Source organism: Vulpes lagopus, chromosome X, assembly GCF_018345385.1.
Source record: "Vulpes lagopus strain Blue_001 chromosome X, ASM1834538v1, whole genome shotgun sequence".
Lineage (NCBI taxonomy): Eukaryota > Metazoa > Chordata > Mammalia > Carnivora > Canidae > Vulpes > Vulpes lagopus.
Window position 1 is genome coordinate 102,249,855 of NC_054848.1, and position 23,190 is coordinate 102,273,044.

General features: G+C 46.3%; 1 protein-coding gene across 5 annotated transcripts; it reads right to left on the reverse strand.

Moving 5' to 3' along the window:
• Positions 1-63: 63 nt before the first annotated feature.
• On the reverse strand, positions 64-22,913 carry IGSF1 (immunoglobulin superfamily member 1). 5 transcript variants are annotated; one of them, XM_041740163.1, is made up of 21 exons: positions 22,813-22,913; positions 22,618-22,679; positions 20,074-20,209; positions 19,905-19,931; positions 19,212-19,493; positions 18,573-18,860; positions 16,385-16,669; positions 15,851-16,141; positions 15,107-15,385; positions 14,640-14,760; positions 12,669-12,739; positions 12,541-12,573; positions 11,869-12,159; positions 11,325-11,603; positions 3,965-4,252; positions 2,768-3,055; positions 2,008-2,295; positions 1,526-1,813; positions 1,143-1,421; positions 632-755; positions 64-477 (listed from the first exon to the last, which is right to left on the reverse strand). In XM_041740163.1, the coding sequence occupies exons 3-21, from the start codon at positions 20,141-20,143 to the stop codon at positions 342-344; spliced, it is 4,008 nt and encodes a 1,335-aa protein (XP_041596097.1). In that variant the 5' UTR covers positions 20,144-20,209; positions 22,618-22,679; positions 22,813-22,913; the 3' UTR covers positions 64-341. The 5 variants fall into 5 exon arrangements, with proteins under 5 accessions (XP_041596097.1, XP_041596098.1, XP_041596099.1 ...); XM_041740164.1 differs by having other exon boundaries at positions 19,212-19,286; positions 22,618-22,835; XM_041740165.1 differs by lacking the exon at positions 3,965-4,252 and having other exon boundaries at positions 22,618-22,835.
• Positions 22,914-23,190: the final 277 nt, after the last annotated feature.

Consider the following 23,190-nt stretch of genomic DNA (forward strand, 5'->3'; position numbering starts at 1 on the left):
CCATTTCTAAGCTATAAGTGGACAACAAACCCATGGAAAAACCACTGCCATAGTTTTTTGCAGTTAAATAGTGAATACTCTTTTTATTCAGAAGAATACATATTTAATAGAATTTCATGCACCAGTAAATCAGTACAGTGAGGAGTTACAGGGGTGGGGAATCTCTCTTCAGGAAACATCTCACCCTGGTAGAGCTCTCAAATCCCAGAATCCCCTTGACCCAGCTCAGGTGATTAGTGGCCAATGAACAGTAGATGAGGTTGACTTCCAGTATAACCAGTCCAATTTGCAGATCTCTGAGGATAAAAGAGAGAAGAAAGCTCTTGTAAAGGAGGAGATTATTATACTGGGACTGGCAGTTCCACTGAGGTTCCCTGAGAGACGGAGGAGGGAGAGCTGGTGTTGGTGGCTGGTTCTCCTTCTTGGTTACACTCTTCAAGGGCTATAGTCTGGTCTCTTCCATCTGTCTCTGAGTCCCTGTGTGGAGAAAAAAGATATGACTAAGGGAGGATCTAAAAGTATCAACCTGAAAACAGGTTTGTTATGGGGCTCAGATACTCAAGGAACATTAAGACTATTGTTTTTCTACCAGCCCCGGGTTTATAGAAGGAGGCTGACATGAGGCATTTACCTGGTTCGGAGTCGAGGCCACTTCTTCCATTCTATGGCTAGCACTACCCCCAAAGCTACAACTACCACCACAATCAGACTACTTCGGACAATGTTCCCCACGGTGCACTCCTGGGCAGCAGGCCCTGTAATGACAAAAGAGCAGAAACCAAAGCCATGGAGGTTAGCACATGTACATTCCCCCTGATCTCTTTTTGCCCCCTCATCTGGCCTCCTCTAGCGTTCACTTGGGAGCCATGTTGAGAATGCAGAGGGGTTGGTTAGAGCCAGCACTTATGCTAAGGCAGAACCTGACCTCCTTTTGAGGGTGGAAGAGGCCTTGAAAGTACCCTGCTTACTATTTGTGGGTAGATCTGAGGTCCACCTCCTTACCATCCCTAGGAGAAAGATGACCACACTTGAAGTCTCTGACTCCAAACTCTCCCACATCCATCTTTGGGTGGTCTCTATCTGGACTGTCTCTGGTACCCCAGGCAGGTTATGCCAGGACCATGGAGGGATTATCCTCTCACCTGCTGCCCCCACCAGTTCCAGGGCATCACTAGGCTCTGACCAGATATCAGGATAGGCCTGGAGGCGGTAGCTGCAGCTGTAGTTGCCAATGCCTTTTCCTTCTACATTGTTGATGACGAAGTCCCCATCCTCTGAGAACTGCTGAGGTGCTTCTTCTCCATCATGTTCCAGGACAAATTCAACACCTGGCAGGGGGCCACGGCACTGAAGGGTGATGTCCTTGCCTAGCTTGAACATGGTGCTGGGCCAGGCTGACAGCGAGGGCTTAGGGGGCTTATCTGCAACCAACCAGGACAACCAACCAGTGTTAGAAGAAGTGGCCCTGAACCCTCTTGGGACTAATTACTTCACTAGACTATTACTGAGGTCTGCAGGACCTTACCAGTCACCCAGATCTCCAGGAAGTCACTGTGATTAGAAGCCGCAAAGGGAGCAGAGTCCAAATAATAAACACAGCTATAGATCCCAGAATCATCACCTCTCACTGCTGGCATCCAGAAGTCAGCCCTGTACCCACTTGGGCTCTGGTGTTCCAAAGGCTGTTGAGTGCCTTCCTTCAACAGGACAAATGTTGAGTCTGGTAGTTCCCCTTGGCATTGAAAAGTCATATTTTCTCCAGGGGCCACAATAGGACCTGGATGGGCTAAGAGGCTGGGTTTGGGGAGCAAACCTAGAAGAAATTAACTCCTGGTCAGAGAGAGAGGCCATGTTCCAGTGTGCCACCCCTGGAGTCTGTTCAATAAAAAGGAAAGACTACTGCTTACCTCTCCTTGAGCTCTTCAAAAATTATTTCAATGAACCCTCTTGCAGTCCATTCTCTCCTCTCTAAGTTCCCATGCTTGCCCCAGAGCACCTTCCCCTTACCTGTGACTATGAGTTCCAGAGTGTTGCTAGGCTGTATCTTGATAGGGCTGGTCCAGTCAGGGTGGTAGCAGCAGCTGTAACGCCCTATGTTAGCACCAGATATATTGGTGATAGGGAATGCCCCATCATTACTGGTGGATCCCCAGAGCTGCACTGAAGTGGCTTCTCTTTCTTTGTGCAGAATGTATCCTACTCCATGGACTGGCCCCCGGCACCAGAGAGTAACATTCTGCCCCATAGGAACCACAGAACTGGGCTCAGCAAACAACCATGGCTTGGGAAATGCGTCTAGAAAGAGACCAAAGATGTAGAGAGTATGGAAACTTATCACTTGCTGTGTTAACCCTTCATCTTTCTCCTTCTGGATACAATAGTTCCCTTCCATGGTCTGGCCTAGCCTTCGACCCTCCCTAACCCCAACTCGAGTTGTTTCTATCTCAATCTCATATCTTGTCTGTTCTTTTTTTTTATCTCATTATTTTTTCTTTCTCAATTTTTTAATTTAAATTGTAGTTAGTTAACATAGTGTAATATTGGTTTGAGGGGCAGAATTTATGATTCATAACTTACATCATAAGTGTTTATCATAAGAAGTGCCTTCTTTAATACCCATCACCCATTTAGCCCACCTCCATCCACCTCTCTCCATCAACCCTCAGTTTGCTCTTTATCATTAAGATCTCTTATGGTTTGCTTCCTCCTCTTTTTTTCCCATATGTTCATCTGTTTTGTTTCTTAAATATATCTTGTCTGTTCTTACCAGTCACCCAGATCATAATGGGCTTGCTGAGATGTGATCCCCTATTTGACATGGTTGTCTCGTAGTAAACACAACTGTAGTTCCCAGAGTCCTCTGCTCTAACAGTGTGGAGGAGGAAGTCAGCTGAATTCCCGGAGGTGCTCTGGAACTGTAAGGGAACCTGGGTTCCCTCCTGCAAGAGGGCAAACCTCATGCCTTGGAAAGCCCCTTGGCAGCGCAGGGTCACATTCTTTCCAGGAAGCACCACAGGACCCGGGTGTGCCAGAAGAGTAGGTTTGGGGTAGAATTCTGAAATTCAACAGACCACAACCTGAGAGACGCCTGCTCCTCACTTTATGCAGATTGTTTTCTTTTAGTGTTATTGTAAGAAACAATATGTGTTTATCGTAACAAGTTAGAAAATATAGAAAAAAAAAACCTAAGAAAATACAATTCTACCATTCAAAGATAACCACTCTTTATACACGCTTCTATATTTCTTTTTCATTTTTTTCTGTATGTTTCCATGTTATTGTAGCTGTAACTATTTGCATAACTGGGGTCCTACTGTATGCAAAATTGTGTAATTTAATATTTTTCACTTAACTTTATATAGTAAACATTTTCCTATGACGTTAATCAGCCTTTGAAAACTATCATTTGTAATGGCTGCATAATATGCAGCTGTCATTTCAAGGTCTTTGCCCTTTCTCTGAGGGCCATCCAGCCTGCCAATCTCTGACAGCCCAGCTAAAGAAAAAGTGAACATTGAGCCTAAAGCTCAAGGCCAAGTCACAAAAAGATTTCAGAAATAGGGCAATGTGAGCTTGGCACTGGAGATTGGACACCCTCGTCTGCCTCATTTCTTCCCCTAGAAGTGAATTACTTGCCTCTCCCCTCTCCTTTGTCTCTTCTCCATGTATTAATAATAATAGAATCTGCTGCCTTTCATGAACTGTTTACCATGTACCAGTCACGTTCCTAAGCACTTTCTTGGTGACTTTTAGTTTTATTTCTTTGTTTGTTTGTTTGTTTGTTTGTTTGTTTGAATAGGCTCCATACCCAACATGGGGCTTGAACTCATGACCCTGAGATCAAGAGTCCTGTGCTCTATTCTGTTGACTTTTAGAAGGAGCATGTTTCCTCTCCCTCTAACAGCCCTTCCACCCACCATTCCAGAGTCACTTCTGCCTCCATCTGTGTTTCCCCACTCCTGACCTGTCACCACGAGCTCCACAGGGTCGCTGGGCTCAGACCAGATAGCGAAGTCATAATAGCGGCAGCTATAATTCCCTCCATCACCAGTGCCCACTGAAATGATCAGAAAGTGAGCCGCACTGGCCCCTGGACTTGCCCAAGACCTGTCACTGGATGCTATTTCACTTCCATCTTTGTAAAGAATAAAGCTCATGTGCTGCTGGGGAGTGGAGCAATTGAAAGTCACTCGGGCACCAGGAGTGACCACAGGGCTGGCCCATGTCTTGAAAAAGGGCTTGGGGTACATTTCTAGAAGGCAAAAAACAAAACACAACACAAAACCAAATTAAGAGAAAAAAGAAAGATAGCTAATATAGCAAATAATGGTTCCTGGAAGCTGCTTTGCTTTCTATAGCCATCAGGGCAGGCAATGGAGGCTAGCTAAAAGAGTGAACTGGGGGAGGGGCAAGATGGCGGAGGAGTAGGGTCTCCAGGTCACCTGTCCTCAGCAAATTACCTAGAAAACCATCCAATCATCCTGAAAACCTACGAATTCGGCCTGAGATTTAAAGAGAGACCAGCTGGAACGCTACAGTGAGAAGAGTTCGCGCTTCTCTCAAGGTAGGAAGACGGGGAAAAAGAAATAAAGAAACAAAAGGCCTCCAAGGGGGAGGGGCCCCGCGAGGAGCCGGGGAGTGTCCCCAGGACAGGAGAGCCCCGACCCGGAGGAGCAGGAGCTGCACCAACCTTCCCCGCGGAAAGGGGCTCCCCGGGAATTGGAGCAGGATCCCCAGAAAGGCGGGGACGCCCTCGGGCTCCCTGGGACAGTAACAGAGGAACTGCGCCCCGGAGATGCGCCGAGCTCCCTAAGGGCTGCAGCGCTCGGCGGGACCCGGAGCAGCTCGGAGGGGCTCGGGCGGCGGCTCCGCGGAGGGGGCTGCGCGGCTCCGGGAACAGCTCAGAGGGGCTCGGGCGGAGGAAGAAGCTCCGCGGAGGGGGCTGCGGGGCTGCGGGGCTGCGGGGCTCCGGGAACAGCTCAGCGGCGGCGGCTCGGGCGGAGGAAGAAGCTCCGCGCGGAGGGGGCTGCGCAGCTCCGGGAACAGCTCGGAGGGGCTCGGGCGGCGGCTCCGCGGAGGGGGCTGCGCGGCTCCGGGAACAGCTCAGCGGCGGCGGCTCGCGCAGAGGAAGAAGCTCCGCGCGGAGGGAGCTGCGCGGCTCCGGGAACAGCTCGGAGAGGCTCGGGCGGCGGCTCCGCGGAGGGGGCTGCACCGCCGGGAGCGCGAATCCAACAGCGCAGGCGCCGGAGCACAGGGCGCCGGGACACAGCCCAGGATCCGGCCTCCCCCGGGACAGGCAGAGGCCGGGAGGGCCCAGGACAGCAAGGACGCTCCTGCCTGGAACTGAGCAGATCAGCGGCCCCGCCCCGGAGCCCCCAGGCCCTGCAGAAGGAGAGCCCCGGAGCTACTGCGGGGGCTGGATCCAGGGTCCCAGAGCTGCCCCCGCCACTGTGGCTTCCTCCCGGGGCCTCACGGGGTCAACAACCCCCACCGAGCCCTGCACCAGGCAGGGGCAGAGCAGCTCCCCCAAGTGCCAACACCTGAGAATCAGCACAGCAGGCCCCTCCCCCAGAAGACCAGCGAGACGGACCAGTTCCAAGGGAAGTCAAGGGACTTAAACTACACAGAATCGGAAGATACTCCCCCGTGGTTTTTTTTGTTTTTTGTTTTTTTGTTTTTGTTTTTGTTTTTTTTTTGTTTTTTTTGTTTTGTTTTGTTTTGTGCTTTTTTTTTCTCTCTTTCTTCTTGATTTCTGATTGCTTCCCCCACCCCCCTTTTTTTCTTTTTTCTCCTTTCTTTTTCTTTCTTTTTCTTCTCTTTTTCCCCTATTTTTTTCTTCTTTCTCTTTTTTCTTTTTCTCTTTTCTTTCCTTCTCTCTCTTTTTCTCCTTTTCCCAATACAACTTGTTTTTGGCCACTCTGCACTGAGCAAAATGACTAGAAGGAAAACCCCTCAAAAAAAAGAATCAGAAACAGCCCACTCTCCCACAGAGTTACAAAATATGGATTACAATTCAATGTCAGAAAGCCAATTCAGAAGCACTATTTTACAGCTACTGGTGGCTCTAGAAAAAACCATAAAGGACTCAAGAGACTTCATGACTGCAGAATTTAGATCTAATCAGGCAGAAATTAAAAATCAATTAAATGAGATGCAATCCAAGCTAGAAGTCCTAACGACGAGGCTTGACGAGGTGGAAGAACGAGTGAGTGACATAGAAGACAAGTTGATGGCAAAGAGGGAAACTGAGGAAAAAAGAGACAGGCAATTAAAAGACCATGAGGATAGATTAAGGGAAATAAATGATAGCCTGAGGAAGAAAAACCTACGTTTAATTGGGGTTCCCGAGGGCGCGGAAAGGGACAGAGGGCCAGAATATGTATTTGAACAAATCCTAGCTGAAAACTTTCCGAATCTGGGAAGGGAAACAGGCATTCAGATCCAGGAAATAGAGAGATCCCCCCCTAAAATCAACAAAAACCGTTCAACACCTCGACATTTAATAGTGAAGCTTGCAAATTCCAAAGATAAGGAGAAGATCCTTAAAGCAGCAAGAGAAAAAAAGTCCCTGACTTTTATGGGGAGGAATATTAGGGTAACAGCAGACCTCTCCACAGAGACCTGGCAGGCCAGAAAGGGCTGGCAGGATATATTCAGGGTCCTAAATGAAAAGAACATGCAACCAAGAATACTTTACCCCGCAAGGCTTTCATTCAAAATGGAAGGAGAGATAAAGAGCTTCCAAGACAGGCAGGAACTGAAAGAATATGTAACCTCCAAACCAGCTCTGCAAGAAATTTTAAGGGGGACTCTTAAAATTCCCCTTTAAGAAGAAGTTCAGTGGAACAATCCACAAAAACAAGGACTGAATAGATATGATGACACTAAACTCATATCTATCAATAGTAACTCTGAATGTGAACGGGCTTAATGACCCCATCAAAAGGCGCAGGGTTTCAGACTGGATAAAAAAGCAGGACCCATCTATTTGCTGTCTACAAGAGACTCATTTTAGACAGAAGGACACTTACAACCTGAAAATAAAAGGTTGGAGAACCATTTACCATTCAAATGGTCCTCAAAAGAAAGCAGGGGTTGCCATCCTTATATCAGATAAATTAAAATTTACCCCGAAGACTATAGTGAGAGATGAAGAGGGACACTATCTCATACTCAAAGGATCTATCCAACAAGAGGACTTAACACTCCTCAATATATATGCCCCGAATGTGGGAGCTGCCAAATATTTAAACCAATTAATAACCAAACTCAAGAAATACCTTGATAATAATACACTTATACTTGGTGACTTCAATCTAGCTCTTTCTACCCTGGATAGGTCTTCTAAGCACAATATCTCCAAAGAAACGAGAGCTTTAAATGATACACTGGACCAGATGGATTTCACAGATATCTACAGAACTTTACATCCAAACTCAACTGAATACACATTCTTCTCAAGTGCACATGGAACTTTCTCCAGAATAGACCACATACTGGGTCACAAATTGGGTCTGAACCGATACCAAAAGATCGGGATAGTCCCCTGTATATTCTCAGACCATAATGCCTTGAAATTAGAACTTAATCACAACAAGAAATATGGAAGGACCACAAACACGTGGAGGTTAAGGACCATCCTGCTAAAAGATGAAAAGGTCAACCAGGAAATTAAGGAAGAATTAAAAAGATTCATGGAAACTAATGAAAATGAAGATACAACCGTTCAAAATCTTTGGGATGCAGCAAAAGCAGTCCTGAGGGGGAAATACATAGCAATACAAGCATACATTCAAAAACTGGAAAGATCTCAAATTCAAAAGCTCACCTTACACATAAAGGAACTAGAGAAAAAGCAACAAATAGACCCCACCCCCAGCAGAAGAAGAGAGTTAATTAAAATTCGAGCAGAACTCAATGATATCGAGACCAAAAGAACTGTGGAACAGATCAACAGAACCAGGAGTTGGTTCTTTGAAAGAATTAATAAGATAGATAAACCATTAGCCAACCTTATTAAAAAGAAGAGAGAGAAGACTCAAATTAATAAAATCATGAATGAGAAAGGGGACATCACTACCAACACCAAGGAAATACAAACGATTTTAAAAACATATTATGAACAGCTGTACGCCAATAAATTAGGAAATCTAGAAGAAATGGACACATTCCTGGAAAGCCACAAACTACCAAAACTGGAGCAGGAAGAAATAGAAAACCTGAACAGGCCAATAACCAGGGAGGAAATTGAAGCAGTCATCAAAAACCTCCCAAGACACAAGAGTCCAGGGCCAGATGGCTTCCCAGGGGAATTCTATCAAACGTTTAAAGAAGAAATCATACCTATTCTACTAAAGCTGTTTGGAAAGATAGAAAGAGATGGAGTACTTCCAAATTCGTTCTATGAGGCCAGCATCACCTTAATTCCGAAACCAGACAAAGACCCCACCAAAAAGGAGAATTACAGACCAATATCCCTGATGAACATGGATGCAAAAATTCTCAACAAGATACTAGCCAATAGGATCCAACAACACATTAAGAAAATTATTCACCATGACCAAGTAGGATTTATCCCTGGGACACAAGGCTGGTTCAACACTCGTAAAACCATCAATGTGATTCATCATATCAGCAAGAGAAAAACCAAGAACCATATGATACTCTCATTAGATGCAGAGAAAGCATTTGACAAAATACAGCATCCATTCCTGATCAAAACCCTTCAGAGTGTTGGGATAGAGGGAACTTTCCTCGACATCTTAAAAGCCATCTACGAAAAGCCCACAGCAAATATCATTCTCAATGGGGAAGCACTGGGAGCCTTTCCCCTAAGATCAGGAACAAGACAGGGATGTCCACTCTCACCACTGCTGTTCAACATAGTTCTGGAAGTCCTCGCCTCAGCAATCAGACAACAAAAAGACATTAAAGGCATTCAAATTGGCAAAGAAGAAGTCAAACTCTCCCTCTTCGCCGATGACATGATACTCTACATAGAAAACCCAAAAGCCTCCACCCCAAGATTGCTAGAACTCATACAGCAATTTGGTAGCGTGGCAGGATACAAAATCAATGCCCAGAAATCAATGGCATTTCTATACACTAACAATGAGACTGAAGAAAGAGAAATTAAGGAGTCAATCCCATTTACAATTGCACCCAAAAGCATAAGATACCTAGGAATAAACCTAACCAAAGAGGTAAAAGATCTATACCCTAAAAACTATAGAACACTTCTGAAAGAAATTGAGGAAGACACAAAGAGATGGAAAAATATTCCATGCTCATGGATTGGCAGAATTAATATTGTAAAAATGTCAATGTTACCCAGGGCAATTTATACGTTTAATGCAATCCCTATCAAAATACCATGGACTTTCTTCAGAGAGTTAGAACAAATTATTTTAAGATTTGTGTGGAATCAGAAAAGACCCCGAATAGCCAGGGGAATTTTAAAAAAGAAAACCTTAGCTGGGGGCATCACAATGCCAGATTTCAGGTTGTATTACAAAGCTGTGGTCATCAAGACAGTGTGGTACTGGCACAAAAACAGACACATAGATCAATGGAACAGAATAGAGAACCCAGAAGTGGACCCTGAAATGTACGGCCATCTAATATTCGATAAAGGAGGAAAGACTATCCATTGGAAGAAAGACAGTCTCTTCAATAAATGGTGCTGGGAAAATTGGACATCCACATGCAGAAGAATGAAACTGGACCACTCTCTTTCACCATACACAAAGATAAACTCAAAATGGATGAGAGATCTAAATGTGAGACAAGATTCCATCAAAATCCTAGAGGAGAACACAGGCAACACCCTTTTTGAACTTGGCCACAGTAACTTCTTGCAAGATACATCCACGAAGGCAAAAGAAACAAAAGCAAAAATGAACTATTGGGATTTCATCAAGATAAGAAGCTTTTGCACAGCAAAGGATACAGTCAACAAAACTAAAAGACAACCTACAGAATGGGAGAAGATATTTGCAAATGACATATCAGATAAAGGGCTAGTTTCCAAAATCTATAAAGAACTTATTAAACTCAACACCAAAGAAACAAACAATCCAATCATGAAATGGGCAAAAGACATGAAGAGAAATCTCACAGAGGAAGACATGGACATGGCCAACATGCACATGAGAAAATGCTCTGCATCACTTGCCATCAGGGAAATACAAATCAAAACCACAATGAGATACCACCTCACACCAGTGAGAATGGGGAAAATTAACAAGGCAGGAAACAACAAATGTTGGAGAGGATGCGGAGAAAAGGGAACCCTCTTACACTGTTGGTGGGAATGTGAACTGGTGCAGCCACTCTGGAAAACTGTGTGGAGGTTCCTCAAAGAGTTAAAAATAGACCTGCCCTACGACCCAGCAATTGCACTGTTGGGGATTTACCCCAAAGATTCAGATGCAATGAAACGTCGGGACACCTGCACCCCGATGTTTCTATCAGCAATGGCCACAATAGCCAAACTGTGGAAGGAGCCTCGGTGTCCATCGAAAGATGAATGGATAAAGAAGATGTGGTTTATGTATACAATGGAATATTACTCAGCAATTAGAAACGACAAATACCCACCATTTGCTTCAACGTGGATGGAACTGGAGGGTATTATGCTGAGTGAAATAAGTCAATCGGAGAAGGACAAACAGTGTATGTTCTCATTCATTTGGGGAATATGAATAATAGTGAAAGGGAATATAAAGGAAGGGAAAAGAAATGTTGGGAAATATCAGGAAGGGAGACAGAACATAAAGACTCCTAACTCGGGGAAACGAACTAGGGGTGGTGGAAGGGGAGGAGGGCGGGTGTTGGAGGGGAATGGGTGACGGGCACTGAGGTGGACACTTGACGGGATGAGCACTGGGTGTTTTTCTGTATGTTGGTAAATTAAACACCAATAAAAGTTAATTTAAAAAAAAAAAAAAAAAAAAAATAAAAGAGTGAACTGTCATTAGGGCTCTGCTGGTCCCCTGCAGCTCAGTTTGCCCATTTGGGCAAGAAGGGGAAATGGTACCTGCTCTGCCTCCCTGGAATATTTGGCCTATATCTAAATGAGATAATTGATATGAAAATAATTAGAAAAATTAAATCACCCTCCACAAACCCCAGCTATTAATAACGATTATGGCTATTAATATCGTGCAGCCAGAGGCCCTGGCACACCCAGCGCCACGCCTGCCTGGCTCTAAGATTGGACACAGGCTCCTAGGACCAGCAGCAAAGTTTGCTGTGGGGAGAGGAGTGTCTGACCCAGAGCTTTGCCTTCCCCCTCCTCCCTCATACACCCTTTTCAACTCTACCTTTTATGACAAGCTCCATGGGCTCACTGGGCTCAGACCACTTGAAGGGGCGCTTTTCAGTATGAGTACGGCAGCTATAATTGCCTTCGTCTTTATCCTCCATTCTTTGGATTGTAAAGAAGGCTTCTCTCCCAACGGCATGAAGTTGCTGGACAGGTTCCTGCACTCCCTCCTTATACAGAACGAACTCCATGCCTGCCAGCCATCCTTTGCACCGGATTTGCAGTTTCTGGCCCCGAATTGGGGGGGAAGCAGAAATGACAGGTTTGGGGAGGATGTCTGGAAAACAAATGGGGTGAAAAAGGAAGTCGAAGTTTGGAGGTGCCCAGATGGGACACTTGGAGTCACTTTGTCAGCAAAAAAGAAATCCACCCTGGACTGGCCCTTTTCACTCTCTTCCCCCTCCCCCATTTCAGGGCTCCTCCTCTCCTTGCTGCACAAGCCCCTTGAGCTCTGGGCTCTGTGCATTCCCTACCCTTAGGAACAGTGTTGGAATCACAGGGCACTGAAGGTCACCCCGGGAGGAACCTCTGCCTTTTCTTACCTGTCCCCACCAGCTCAAGTGCCTCACTGGGCTCCGACACAGCCATCTCCTCCCATGAATGGCAGTGGTAACTCCCGGTGTGGCTCTGGGTTAGGGCGCCAAGGGGAAAGGCAGCCCGGACCTGCTCGGAGGCCGGGCGAGTTGCAATCCACCCAGTCCCGTCCTTCAGCAACACAAACTCCTTAGTTGAGCCAGAAGGGCTTCTGCACCAGAGGGTTAAGTTCTTCCACGGGGCAAGAGGGAAGTTGGTCTCTGCCCACAGCTCAGGCTTAGGGGTTGGCATGATTATTTCTAGAAACAGCAGAGTTAATAAAGCCATCTTCCCTCCTCCCTTCCCTCCCTGTTTCTTTGCCCTTGAACCCCCTACCCAGATCACAATGTCCACCTCCCCTTTCAACCCAAACCCAAACTGTTTCCTTCCTTCTGCAGGTGCTGGGGAAAGGGGAAGCTTATGTCTTAGCTGAGCCTCAGAAAAGTGCAGAAGCTTAGGGGAAATTTTGCAAGCAGAAAATCACAGTTGGAGGCTGAATTTTGCCAGCAGTTTTAGCAAGTGCCCCTTCCTGGCTGTCCTTCCCTCCCAACCAGTCACTCCCTGGCCACTGACACTGACACTCTGTAGTTATTTCGGATCTCCAGGAAGGAATGTCCCAGTCTGGAGCAGGAAAAACTCACCAGTCTCTTCTGTCAATACCCCATTGCACAGTCCTGCAAAAGAAATTGCTGCCAAGGCTCTGCCCCCTCCCCCACGGGACTTCACCCGGCCTTCTGCCCAGGCCCCTTCCCCACCCCTTTGTACTCACCACAGCAGAGAAGGGCCGTGACTATGAAGAGCATGGTGACCCCTTGAGCTGTTCCCAGCAACCAGGCTTCTCTAGTGAGACCAGAAAAGAGATGAGAGGAGCTGCTGGGGTTAGGGGGAGGGCGGAGAGAAGGGGGCGGCAATTTATGTCATTGGCTTACTCACCACCCAATAGGGATTGGATTTGGGCAGGATAATGGGATATAATCTTTTCTGACATCGATGACTTTTCTTTTTGAGGGCCTCACCACCTACAAACCTCTTGCTCTTTCATGACCCACGTGCCCCCTGCCCCCTCCCCCCTCCCCAGCCTATATCAGATGTCAGCTCCCCATGGCCCCTGATTAGGCTGTTGCTGGAATTGAGTTGTCAGATGTGAAAATGCTTTTGTAATTCCAGCTCTCAGAACCCCCGGAGCTCAGAGTGATCGGCAGCTCTGGGTGGCGGGTGTGGGGGTGGAGGGAAAAATCTTGGGTGTTTCTCTGTCATCAAGTTTAAGTTTGGAAGCAGTTTTTATTATGGCAGTATTGGTCCTCAGACCGACCTGCCTCACCTGCCTTTGTTATGGAAGGGTTGCCTAGGCAGCCGCAGTGAATTACCCGAAGATTGTCAGTGCTGAGCTAAGCTTGTCAGAGAGTGGGATCTTTCTACCCCCACCCAGATTATGACTAGCAATGTGCAGCAGCTTTGGGTTATGGGTCCTGTAGAATTAGATGATATTAAGCCAAAATCCATTTGGCAATTCATACTTAGAAAACACTGACCCTCCTTCTGGGTCAGGAAAACATGCTTTTCAAGATGCTTTCTCTGAAATCTGCTTTCTGAGCTCATCTTTTGATGTAGTGGTCCTGGTCTGAGGTGGGGCACTTGAAGCTACATTTTTTTCTAACCCCTGGCTTGGAGGTTACCCTAAGGTGTGGGACTCAGGATGGATTCTGAGGACAAGTAGGGTTGGCACCCCATGAGACTTTTTGAAAACTCAAAGGATGGTGGTTTTTACAGATGATTTAGGAGGCTCCCTTCTAATTACCCAAGCACTCTTTCCCTCAGATCCTGGTGGAAAACAGACACATGCAATCACAGTCATCATCCATTGTGTATTGAATACTCTCAGACACACAAAGACCTATGATCATGATGAGGGGGCTACAGCCAGGAGCAGAGGGTTGGGGGAGTACATAAGACCTTCAGGGGCTGAGGCCCCCACCAACCTAGGACCTGTCATTTATCTTCCTGTTTTCAGGCAGAATCACCTGAGCATAGGCCAGGGAATCAGAGAGAGAGGAGGATGGCCCAAGGGACACCAAAGGATCAAAGGAAAGGACTGGATAACCTGTTTGGTTTGCCATTTTGTGGTTCAGAGGAAGCAGTTTGATTCTCTTGCCCAATCTACTGCTTCATCAGATGCCCATCCAGGTTAAGATTATATTCTCAGAATGCTCTGCACAGATGGTTGGAGACCAGAGCAGTAGAGAAACTGGTTCCTATGGAGACTAAGAGGGACCACAAGCCTCTCTAGCTCTAGAAAGCTAGGGGTAAGGGTGAAAAGTTGAGATGGGAGTTGGATAACACCCAGGAAGACAGGACAGCTTGGCTTCATACAAGAGAAAAAAGTTCAAACTAAATTCAGTGAGAGACATCAATCATCTCCGAGGGGCAGGGTGGCTTGGGAGGGAGATTTGGGCACTCTCCTGGGCAGGAGGGGGGGAGGTGAATCAGAGAATGAGGTTTGGATTGCTTCTCCCTCCAAGAATTATGTTTCTCTACCCTCTGGCTTGGGTACTGACCTCTCTGTGAGGTGAAAGAAAAATAGCTGGGATGGGAAAGTCTTGTTTCTTAAGCCCAGAAGGTGGAGAATACAAAGAGTGTGGCCCTGTGGCTTATGTCAATGGGGGTAAGACTCATTTCTGAGTATCTGGAGAGCCTGGACTCAGCTAGATTGAAGGACAAGGGGCTGGAATAAGACGGTTACCTGATTCTGAGTCTCCGACATTTCCACCTTATCCACAGCACTACCAACAGCAAGGCAACAAGCTGCATGATTAGGGACAATCTGATAGCTTCATTCAGAACGTAATTCCAGGTAAGAAAGCCTGTGACCAGAGAAGATGAGAAGCAGGAGCCTTGATAGAGAAGGGGGGAGGTGAACACATTTGGGGTTGCAGGGAGGAGGGAGGAGGAGCTGGTTACTGAAGGTGAAAGGAAGGAGTGACAGAAGGGGCCTTCTTTTTCATGAAGAATGAGAGCTTTGAAAGTATGCTGCTCACTGTCTTTGAGTGATTATGAGATCACCCCAGGGGAAGTGTGCCCAAACCCAAGGGCCCTGATTTACAATCCCAGACTCCCCTTTCCATAGCTTTCTGGGCACTTCTTCAGGATCCCAGGGGTAGCATGACCAAAGCCATGGAGGGACAACCCTAGGAAGAGTTGTCCTCTCACCTGCTGGCCCCATCAGCTTCAGAGGCTCACTGCGATCTGACCAGATGTTGGGGTGTGACTCTATGCGATAGCTGCAACTGTAAGTCTCTGTGCCTTTTCCTTCAGCATTACTGATGATGAAATCTCCATCTACCAAGAATTTTTGAAATGTTGCTCTTTCTTCCCATTCCAGAGAAAATTCAAGTACTGGATGAGGTACTTGGTGTTGAAGGGTAATGGCCTTTCCTAGCTTGAACATGGTGCTGGGCCAGGCTGAAAGGGAGGGTTTGGGGGGCTTATCTGCAACCAATACAGAAACAAGAATTTGAATAAGTGACCTGGAATTCAGTACCCCTGGCCCCCAAAATGTTTCTCAGCTTCCTATTTGATCTTTTTTATCTTTCCACTTCCACTAGATCAGTGGTCTTAAAATTTGACCATGCTTTAGAACCTCTTGGCCCACTCCTCAGTGCTCTAAAGACTCTTAGGTTTCTACCTTCTGTCAGGAAGACCTCATATCTATAAGTTTCCCCTGGCCATAAGGAAAATAGCATTTCCAGGGGTCACATGGGGCTAGGCCATGCTGAGAGGCATGGCCTGAGTAACAGTCCTAGGAGAGAAAGTACATAAAGTTTTTGGAGAAAATTCTACACCATCTTCCTAGTGTATTTTTCCTTGGCTCATAACTCCAAGAGGGTAAAGGGCTGCTAGCTCCTTCTTAGAATACTGTAATGATAAAAACAAATGACATTTGTTAGCACTTGCCTACAACCACAAGTTCCACAGTGTTGTGTGATGTCATCCTGATGGAGGTCTTCCAGGAGAGGAGATAGTGGCAGCTATAGATGCCAGCATCACTGTAAGTCACATTGTTGAGGAAGAATGACTCGTCATCAATGCTGGTGGTATCCAAAAGCTGAAGTGGTTTGTCTTCTCCTTTCTTATAGAGTGCAAGCCCCACTCCATCCGCTGGCCCTCGACACCACAGGCTCACGTTCTGACCCATCTGGACCACAGGACTGGGCTGAGCAAGTAGCCAGGTCTTGGGGAAAGTGTCTAGGATGAGACCCAAAATATAAAGGGCTAGTATTCTGATTCCCCTCTCACCATGAAGGGTTCTTTTCCTCCAGTCCACCCTTGGCAAATCCCACTCTAAGCCCAGTTGTACAAATTATGCTCCCTTCCCCACTATTAGCTCTGGTTGCATGATCAGGTTTGCTGGGGCGGGGGTGGGGGGTGCAGAATGAGTTGTATATCCATAGCCTCTAACATAGGTCCCATGGCATTCCCCTCTCTTACCGGTCACCCAGATTTTCAGGATATCACTAAGGAGTGAACCCCTGTATGACCCATCATAGTAAAAACAGAGGTAATGTCCAGCATCATGGATTTTCAAATCCCGGAAGAAGAAATATGCCTCATTTTTTATTGGCCTTTTGCGGTAAAAGGATTTCTTCAAATCTTCAAGCCTTATTAGAGCAAAAGTCATTCCGTAGATTGGTGCCTGACACCTGAGGTTCAGGCTTTCTCCAGGTGCCATAATGGGCCCAGGATACGCTGTCAGAGTTGGTTTGGGATAGAGTCCTAGAAAGGGAAGAGACTCTGAATTAGAGATAAGATAATTCTTCCCTATTGTCTCCTATTTTTCTAGTTTTTTTTTCTAAAGACAAAGAGTGGTAGTTGAAGTTTAGCCTCTATTCCCTTTCCCTTCCTTGAATATCAGCCTCCTTTAGGAGATAATCAAGGGCATGTCCACTTAGGTACCTCCCCTCTCACCAGACTTCATCAGCTCCACTGAGCTCTAACTATGTATAAGGCTATGTCTCAGTGGAACATCTACATCTGTAATTGCCTGTATCTTTAGGTTCCTGAAATGCCAAATGTACTTCTTCCAACCACCCAAGAATCCAAGTTTCTGAAAATGATTTTGATTTCATCTTTGTAAAGCATGAATACTACTGCAGAAATAAACATGCCTTTTGAACACATTAAGCCCACATAAGACCCTACTTCCAATACAAGACTGGAAGAAGCCAGTAAGTAAGGAAAGATTGGCTAATAAGTCTTCGACCCAAAGAAATCTGTTAATGGGGCCACACCCTCTTTTCCATGTATTGTTCCCCCAAGGGGATCATACTACAAAATAGAGGGCAAACCTTACTCTCATATCATTCCTTCTTACCCACAGCAATCCCAGGTAGATCCACCCATCCATTATTGGAAAGATCAACTCTGTCATATGCTCATTGAGCATTTAGGATGTGTCAGGCATCATGTAGGTCTAAGGATGTACAAGTAAAGAAGACACAGTCCCTGTCAACAAAAAGTTCATGGCCTAGTGAGGGATACCAGTGAATAGGTAACTGCATAAGTGTATGTTAGTGGAATCTACCCTGGAAGGGCATTCATACAACAAACATCCATACACACAGTTCAAACAGTCTTTGTTATTCAATCCTCAATAAAAAGCTATACTAATAAAATTAATATCTACCATTTATTGAGAACTTATGTGCCGGGCACTGTACATATATTTAGGCAAATCCTCACAACAACCCTGTGAGGTAGGCATTATTATTATACCAATTTTGCAAATCAGGAAACTGAGGTACAGAGAGGCATTACACATTAGGTCATATAGATACTGTTATCCCATTTTAGAATGGGGGAAACCAAAGTGCAGAGTGGTGAAGTGACTTGCTTAAGACCACACAGGGAGGCGGTGTCAGTGGTGGACCTAGAAACCAATATTACTGCTTCTAAGTCCAGGGTACCTTCTGTGGCACCACAGCTTTCCCCAAGCCTATCTAGACTGATGGAGGAACTAGAACAAATGTGGCCAATTCTGTCTAAAAGCATCCAGACCATGGGGTGGACAAACTGGGGCTACAGGGTGTGTCTAGCATTTGAACATTTTGGGGAGACTTATACTGTGTTTAGAGCTTGACACTGCCTTACTAGATCTACATATACAGGACTCAAGTAATTTATGTAAAGCCATATCTAAAATACGAGCTATCACTTTTTGTCATTTTTATTTTCATCACCGATGCTAGCACAATTCATTCTATTTTCTTTACTTAAAATAATAATCACAAATACAACAAAAATGTATTTAAAATGTAAAAACCAGTTTATAAGACTGCAGTGGCAGTGCCTGGCACATAGTAAGTGCTCAATACATATTAGTCAAATGAATGAATGAAAGCATGATATTTAACAAGTAGAGAACAAAACTGTGATGAGCTGAACCTGCCAGACATTTGGCTGAGCTCACTCACTAGCCAAGTGATTGGCTTCCACGTGTCTGCCTGGTAGCATGTGTGATTCTAATTTGCATCTCAGTAAAATGTCAAATGACTCTAGCTCATAGGCCTTGCAGGGCCTAGGACCTGGCTAAGGAAAGGAAAATCAGAAACTCTGGTTCATCCAGCCATGATCCCAGGGACAACGATCATCAGACCCCAACAGCCATAGCTACACCCACCTGCCACAATCAGCTTCAGGGGGTTGCTGGGCTCTGACCACAGAGTGGGGAGCATCTGGATATGAGTGCGGCAGATGTAAACCCCTTCACTCTCAGGTGTCATGTTGGCGATGGAGAATATGGCCACTGTCCCAGTTGGGATCTGGTAATCCACAGGCTCTGCATATCCCTCTTTGAACAGCATGAATACCAAATCCTGCAGCCAGCCATGGCAGAGTATGTTAACATTACATCCAGTAAGAGGGTAGGTCTCAGCCTGGATCCAGAAGATGGGCTTGGGCAGCTGGCCTGAAGGAGAGAATGAACTGGAATTCAGGTAGAGCAAGGATAGTGCTGCTCAGTGAGCAGGAGAGGAAAGTGCTACTTAAATGAGCCTTCCCTGTATGATCCTTATTTGCCACCCTTCCTTCCCCGATCTGGGATCTCCCCTATGTTGAGACCTTGCTCTCTAGATCTGTTCCAGAGACTGCATCATCATCTGTATTGCCCATAGAAAGTAGGCACTTACTAACTGTGGAATGCCTGCATGTATGCATTCATGCATTTGAGGTAAATAAATGAATTAATTAATTAAACAAATCGTGCTCTGAATTCCAGGACCTGGAGTTTATTTCTGATTATCTATTAGTGTCTTCTTACCTGGTGCCTCCAACTCTAAAGCTTTACTGGGCTCTGACCAGCCTGTTTCCTTCCAGTAGCAGCACCTGTAAAGACCTGCATTGGACTTAGTAAGGGCACCTATAGGGAATGAAACTTGGAAGGTCTTGGAGGAAGGGCGGATCCAGGTCATCTGTGTCTTATCCTTCAGCAGCAGAAACTTGCTTGAAATCCGAGAGGGGCTTTTACACCAAAGTGTGATGTTCTCCCAAGGGGCCTTGGGGTAGTTGGTCTCTATCCACAGCTCCGGTTGAGATTGCATCACTGTCATTCCCAAAGATCACAAAGATGTGAGCAGTCCAACCCTCTCCAACCCATAATGTGCCCTGCAATGTCCCTTACAATTAGCCCTGACCCAGATTGCTTTTTATCTTTCCTTGGGGACAAGAGTGTCTGCTTGCGTAGAGGATGGGTTAGGGACCCTGGGATATTTGTTCAAGGGATTCAAGTGAGTTAGGGAACACAGAGAAAGTCTGGCTTCCATTCCACCTGAAATAAAGCTTTTTACTATTCTGTGGGAAACCAGGTCATGAAGTGAGAGGTTCTGGTCTCCAACCAGCTCAATCTGGGAATTATCTTTGTGGTCTCAAGGTAGTTGTGTCCGGGGCCACAGAGGCAGTTGATGTCTTAGAACCTCCAGGAAAGAAGGTACCAGGGGTGGCAGGACTCACTTACCTATTGATGTCATACCCAGACTCAGCCCTGAAAAGAGAGATAAGAATGGTAAAGAAGAGCCCCCACATTGACCCCACCAACCCTCAATCCTCTCTCCTTCCCCCAAGGTGCCCAACCATAGGAGGATCTATGACAGGGTCACTTCCCCTCACACCTTCCTTGTACTCACAAATGCAAAAGAGCAAGACTGTGAATGTCCACAGCATGGCAGCCCGCTCCCCCGGCCTGTTCAGGGTCATGGGGCCTCTGGTGGTCAATGTGTCCTTCAAGTCTGGAAGGGCTTTGCCACTCAGCAGTGGTGAGATCTAAAAGCAGAAGTGTCTTTACTCAGGTAACTTGTTCTGCTCCTCAAAGTTTAGTTTGGATTACTAAACTGCACTCGACACCCTACCTTCCACACTCTCAGAGGTATGAAATGTATGACACAGTCACCTGCCCATTTTCTCCACTTACTTCTCTTCACACCTAAGGTCTTTGCTGACATCTAAAATGTCAGATTTGTTGAAATATCTGTGCATCCCTGGAATCTCAGAGGCCCAGAAGGTAACTTAATTCAGGCCAGAGGGGAGCTCTTAGGAGGAGAGAAATGGGAGGTGTAGAGAGTCATCCTTTTAAGATCTTCTATCATCTATCTATTTATCATCTATCTATCTATCATCTATCATCTATCATCTTGTTTGAGTCCTCCAACAACCTAGCAAAGGAGGCTTTCCTGCCATCCCTATTTTGCTGGCAAGGAAATGGAGGCTCAGATGGGATATACTTAATTTGCCCGAAGTCGAAAGATTAAATATCAGATATTTATATAATAACTCCAGCGCCTATGCTTTAAAACCAGTATTTAAAACCCCCCATTTTCACTGGATGGGATGAGCACTGAGTGTTATGTGATATGTTGGCAAATCAAACTCCAATAAAAAAAATACACAAAAAAATAAACCTCTCCTTTCTTATCTTTCCTCACTCCTCTGATCTCATAGCACCCAGGCCTTCCCCTCTGTAGATAGCTTCAGATGAAATATTACTCTCATTCTTATCGCTTACCCCCCAAAGCTCAAAACCCCCATCTCAAGTAGGTGCTGGAGAATCAAGCTACTTAAGCTAATTAATATAAGGTGTAATTGATGTATTGGCTGCCTATAACGTGTAAGCCTTTTTGTTTGTTGCCCCTAGGGAAATATGGTAAAGATATTTGAATTCAGGGAGGCCTTTTCATTTTCAAAACAAACAAACAAACAAACAAACAAAAACCCACTATTGACCACATGTACATAAGAGAGACCCTTTCTGCTTTCCTGCCTCTTCTCTACCACCATACCCAAAGTATCCTTTTGCCAAAGGAAGGTGTATCCCCATCATACAAACTCAAGTTAACTCTCCTCCACCAACTCTCTAATCAGAGTCTGAGGTCCTGGCTATTTAATCCTATCTCAGTAGAGTGGGGGTAAAGTCAACTCCCGGGACAGAAAAGGCTGATTTCGCTTCCCAGAATGGGTCCTAGCACTGCAGCCTCGAATTTGCTCTAATGCTAACACTGGGTAGGATGGAGGAGCAGGAAAACAAGAAGATTCATTTTCAAACATCTGGGCTGTAGGGAACAGGTGGATGGTCAGAGATCCAAGGAGACAGTTGCCTTTTGCATTTCTCGCTTTGCATTGAAGAATGCTCAAATTACTTCTCTGAACTTTTCTTATCTGTTAAGTTGGGAGTAATCTCTACCTAACGTTGTTGTGTTGGATCAAATATAATATATGTACAGGGCACATGGTAAACATATCATTACAAGGTGGCTATTTTTCTTCTTCCCAAAGTGGGTATTAACCTGGTGTAGAACCTTAAAGATCTCAGCTCCGAGAGCCCCTTGTTCCCCACTCCTCTCAGGGCCAGGCCCAGGCCCAGGCTTGAGTGCCACTCTGTTGCTTTGTTCCCCCAAGGCTTTGGGCCAGGATTTATTGGGGGAAGCCAGGTTCTACTGCCAAGGGAAAGGTTCAACCTGGGACTCTGCCCAGAAATGCCAGCTGAGATTCCAGGCTTGCCACTTAGACCCCTAAACCAGGATTTTGCCTCCTGGGGACTTGAGTGGAATGAAAGAAGGGGGGCTTCTCAGCATGGCTGATCCCTCCCCAATCACTAAGGAAACTGTACCATTTACATTCAACCCGAAAGATAAATCTTATGCCCAGGGAATGTGGGAAACTGCCGCAAGCTTCAGGTTAATTGGCCACGCCCATTTTGGCCTTTCACACCCCCACTCCCACCCCCAACTTCCACAGTCTAGCCCTTTTACCCTCCCTTTCTACTCCACCCCAAGCACTTTCCCCACCCTTAGGCAGCGCCGCAGTGCTTTTGAGGGTGACATACCCGAAATGTCTAATGGCTCGCCCCCTGCATAGCTTTGAGGGCTCCAGGAATCTAAGGGGTTGGGCTCAGCGGGGCACCGGGTACACGTTTCGCTAAGGGTTTGGAGGGAAGACTGAGAAGAAAAAGGGAAGGTATTTGCAGTGCCCAGAAATTCTCAGCGAGGCAAAGCTGGGATCCGTGGAGGGACGGAGAAAGGGAGAGATGAAGGGGGTTAGGGGGAATGGACTGGGGAGCAGTTTGATTTGAGGCAATTAGTTACAGCAGGCAGACTATTTCGGGGTTTTGTTTAGGATCTCATTGCCAGTATTTAATCTTCAGCCACTGGGCTTTGCGCTCATTTGCAGGTACTTACGGTAGTTGAAGGCCCGCTCCGCTGTTGGAGATTCTCCAGTGAGCTCCTCCAGATGCAGCAAACTGCCCGGCATGAGGAGAGCTGTCTAAGGACAGCCTCTCCGGCTCCGCGCCCCGCCTCCCTCTCTCCCCCGCCTGCAGCCGGTCTGCTCCAACCTCCTCCCCTCCCTCCGCTAGGCTCTAGGAGCCCACCTACACCAACTCTGCCTGACACCTGCAGTCCTCTGAAGACCGGGATTTCTACGCCCCTCCCAGCTCCCCGCCTCTCTCGACTCCCTGCAGAGGTTACTGGAGCCAAATTCAGGCCCCTGCCCCCTCTCCTGTCGCTCTGAGTTTCATTGGGTCACTGTATCCTGGAGGGGAGAGGGCCAGCTCTTCAGACTGCCAAAGCTGTAGATCCTTCCTCTTCAGCTCCCCAATGCTTTTAAAGGGATCTCAGATCTTCCTCTGCCCATTTAATGCCCCACTTATGCATAAACATTGCCACCATGGTTTAAAAGCTCACTATGTGCCTCTGGGCCTCCGGCAGCTATTAGTTCCAATCTTCCTAACAACTCTACAAGATGTGTTAACT

Bases quoted from the DNA above. Each gene is read 5' to 3' on its own strand.
- IGSF1 (XM_041740163.1), bottom strand. From the start codon at position 20,143: ATGACCCTGAACAGGCCGGGGGAGCGGGCTGCCATGCTGTGGACATTC. The intron at 3,056-3,964 runs GTCAGGAGTGGG...GTTGAATTTCAG, and splicing joins TGTGGAGCTCGTGGTGACAG to AATTCTACCCCAAACCTACT. The intron at 756-1,142 runs GTGAGAGGATAA...TTGTCATTACAG, and splicing joins GGAACTGGTGGGGGCAGCAG to GGCCTGCTGCCCAGGAGTGC.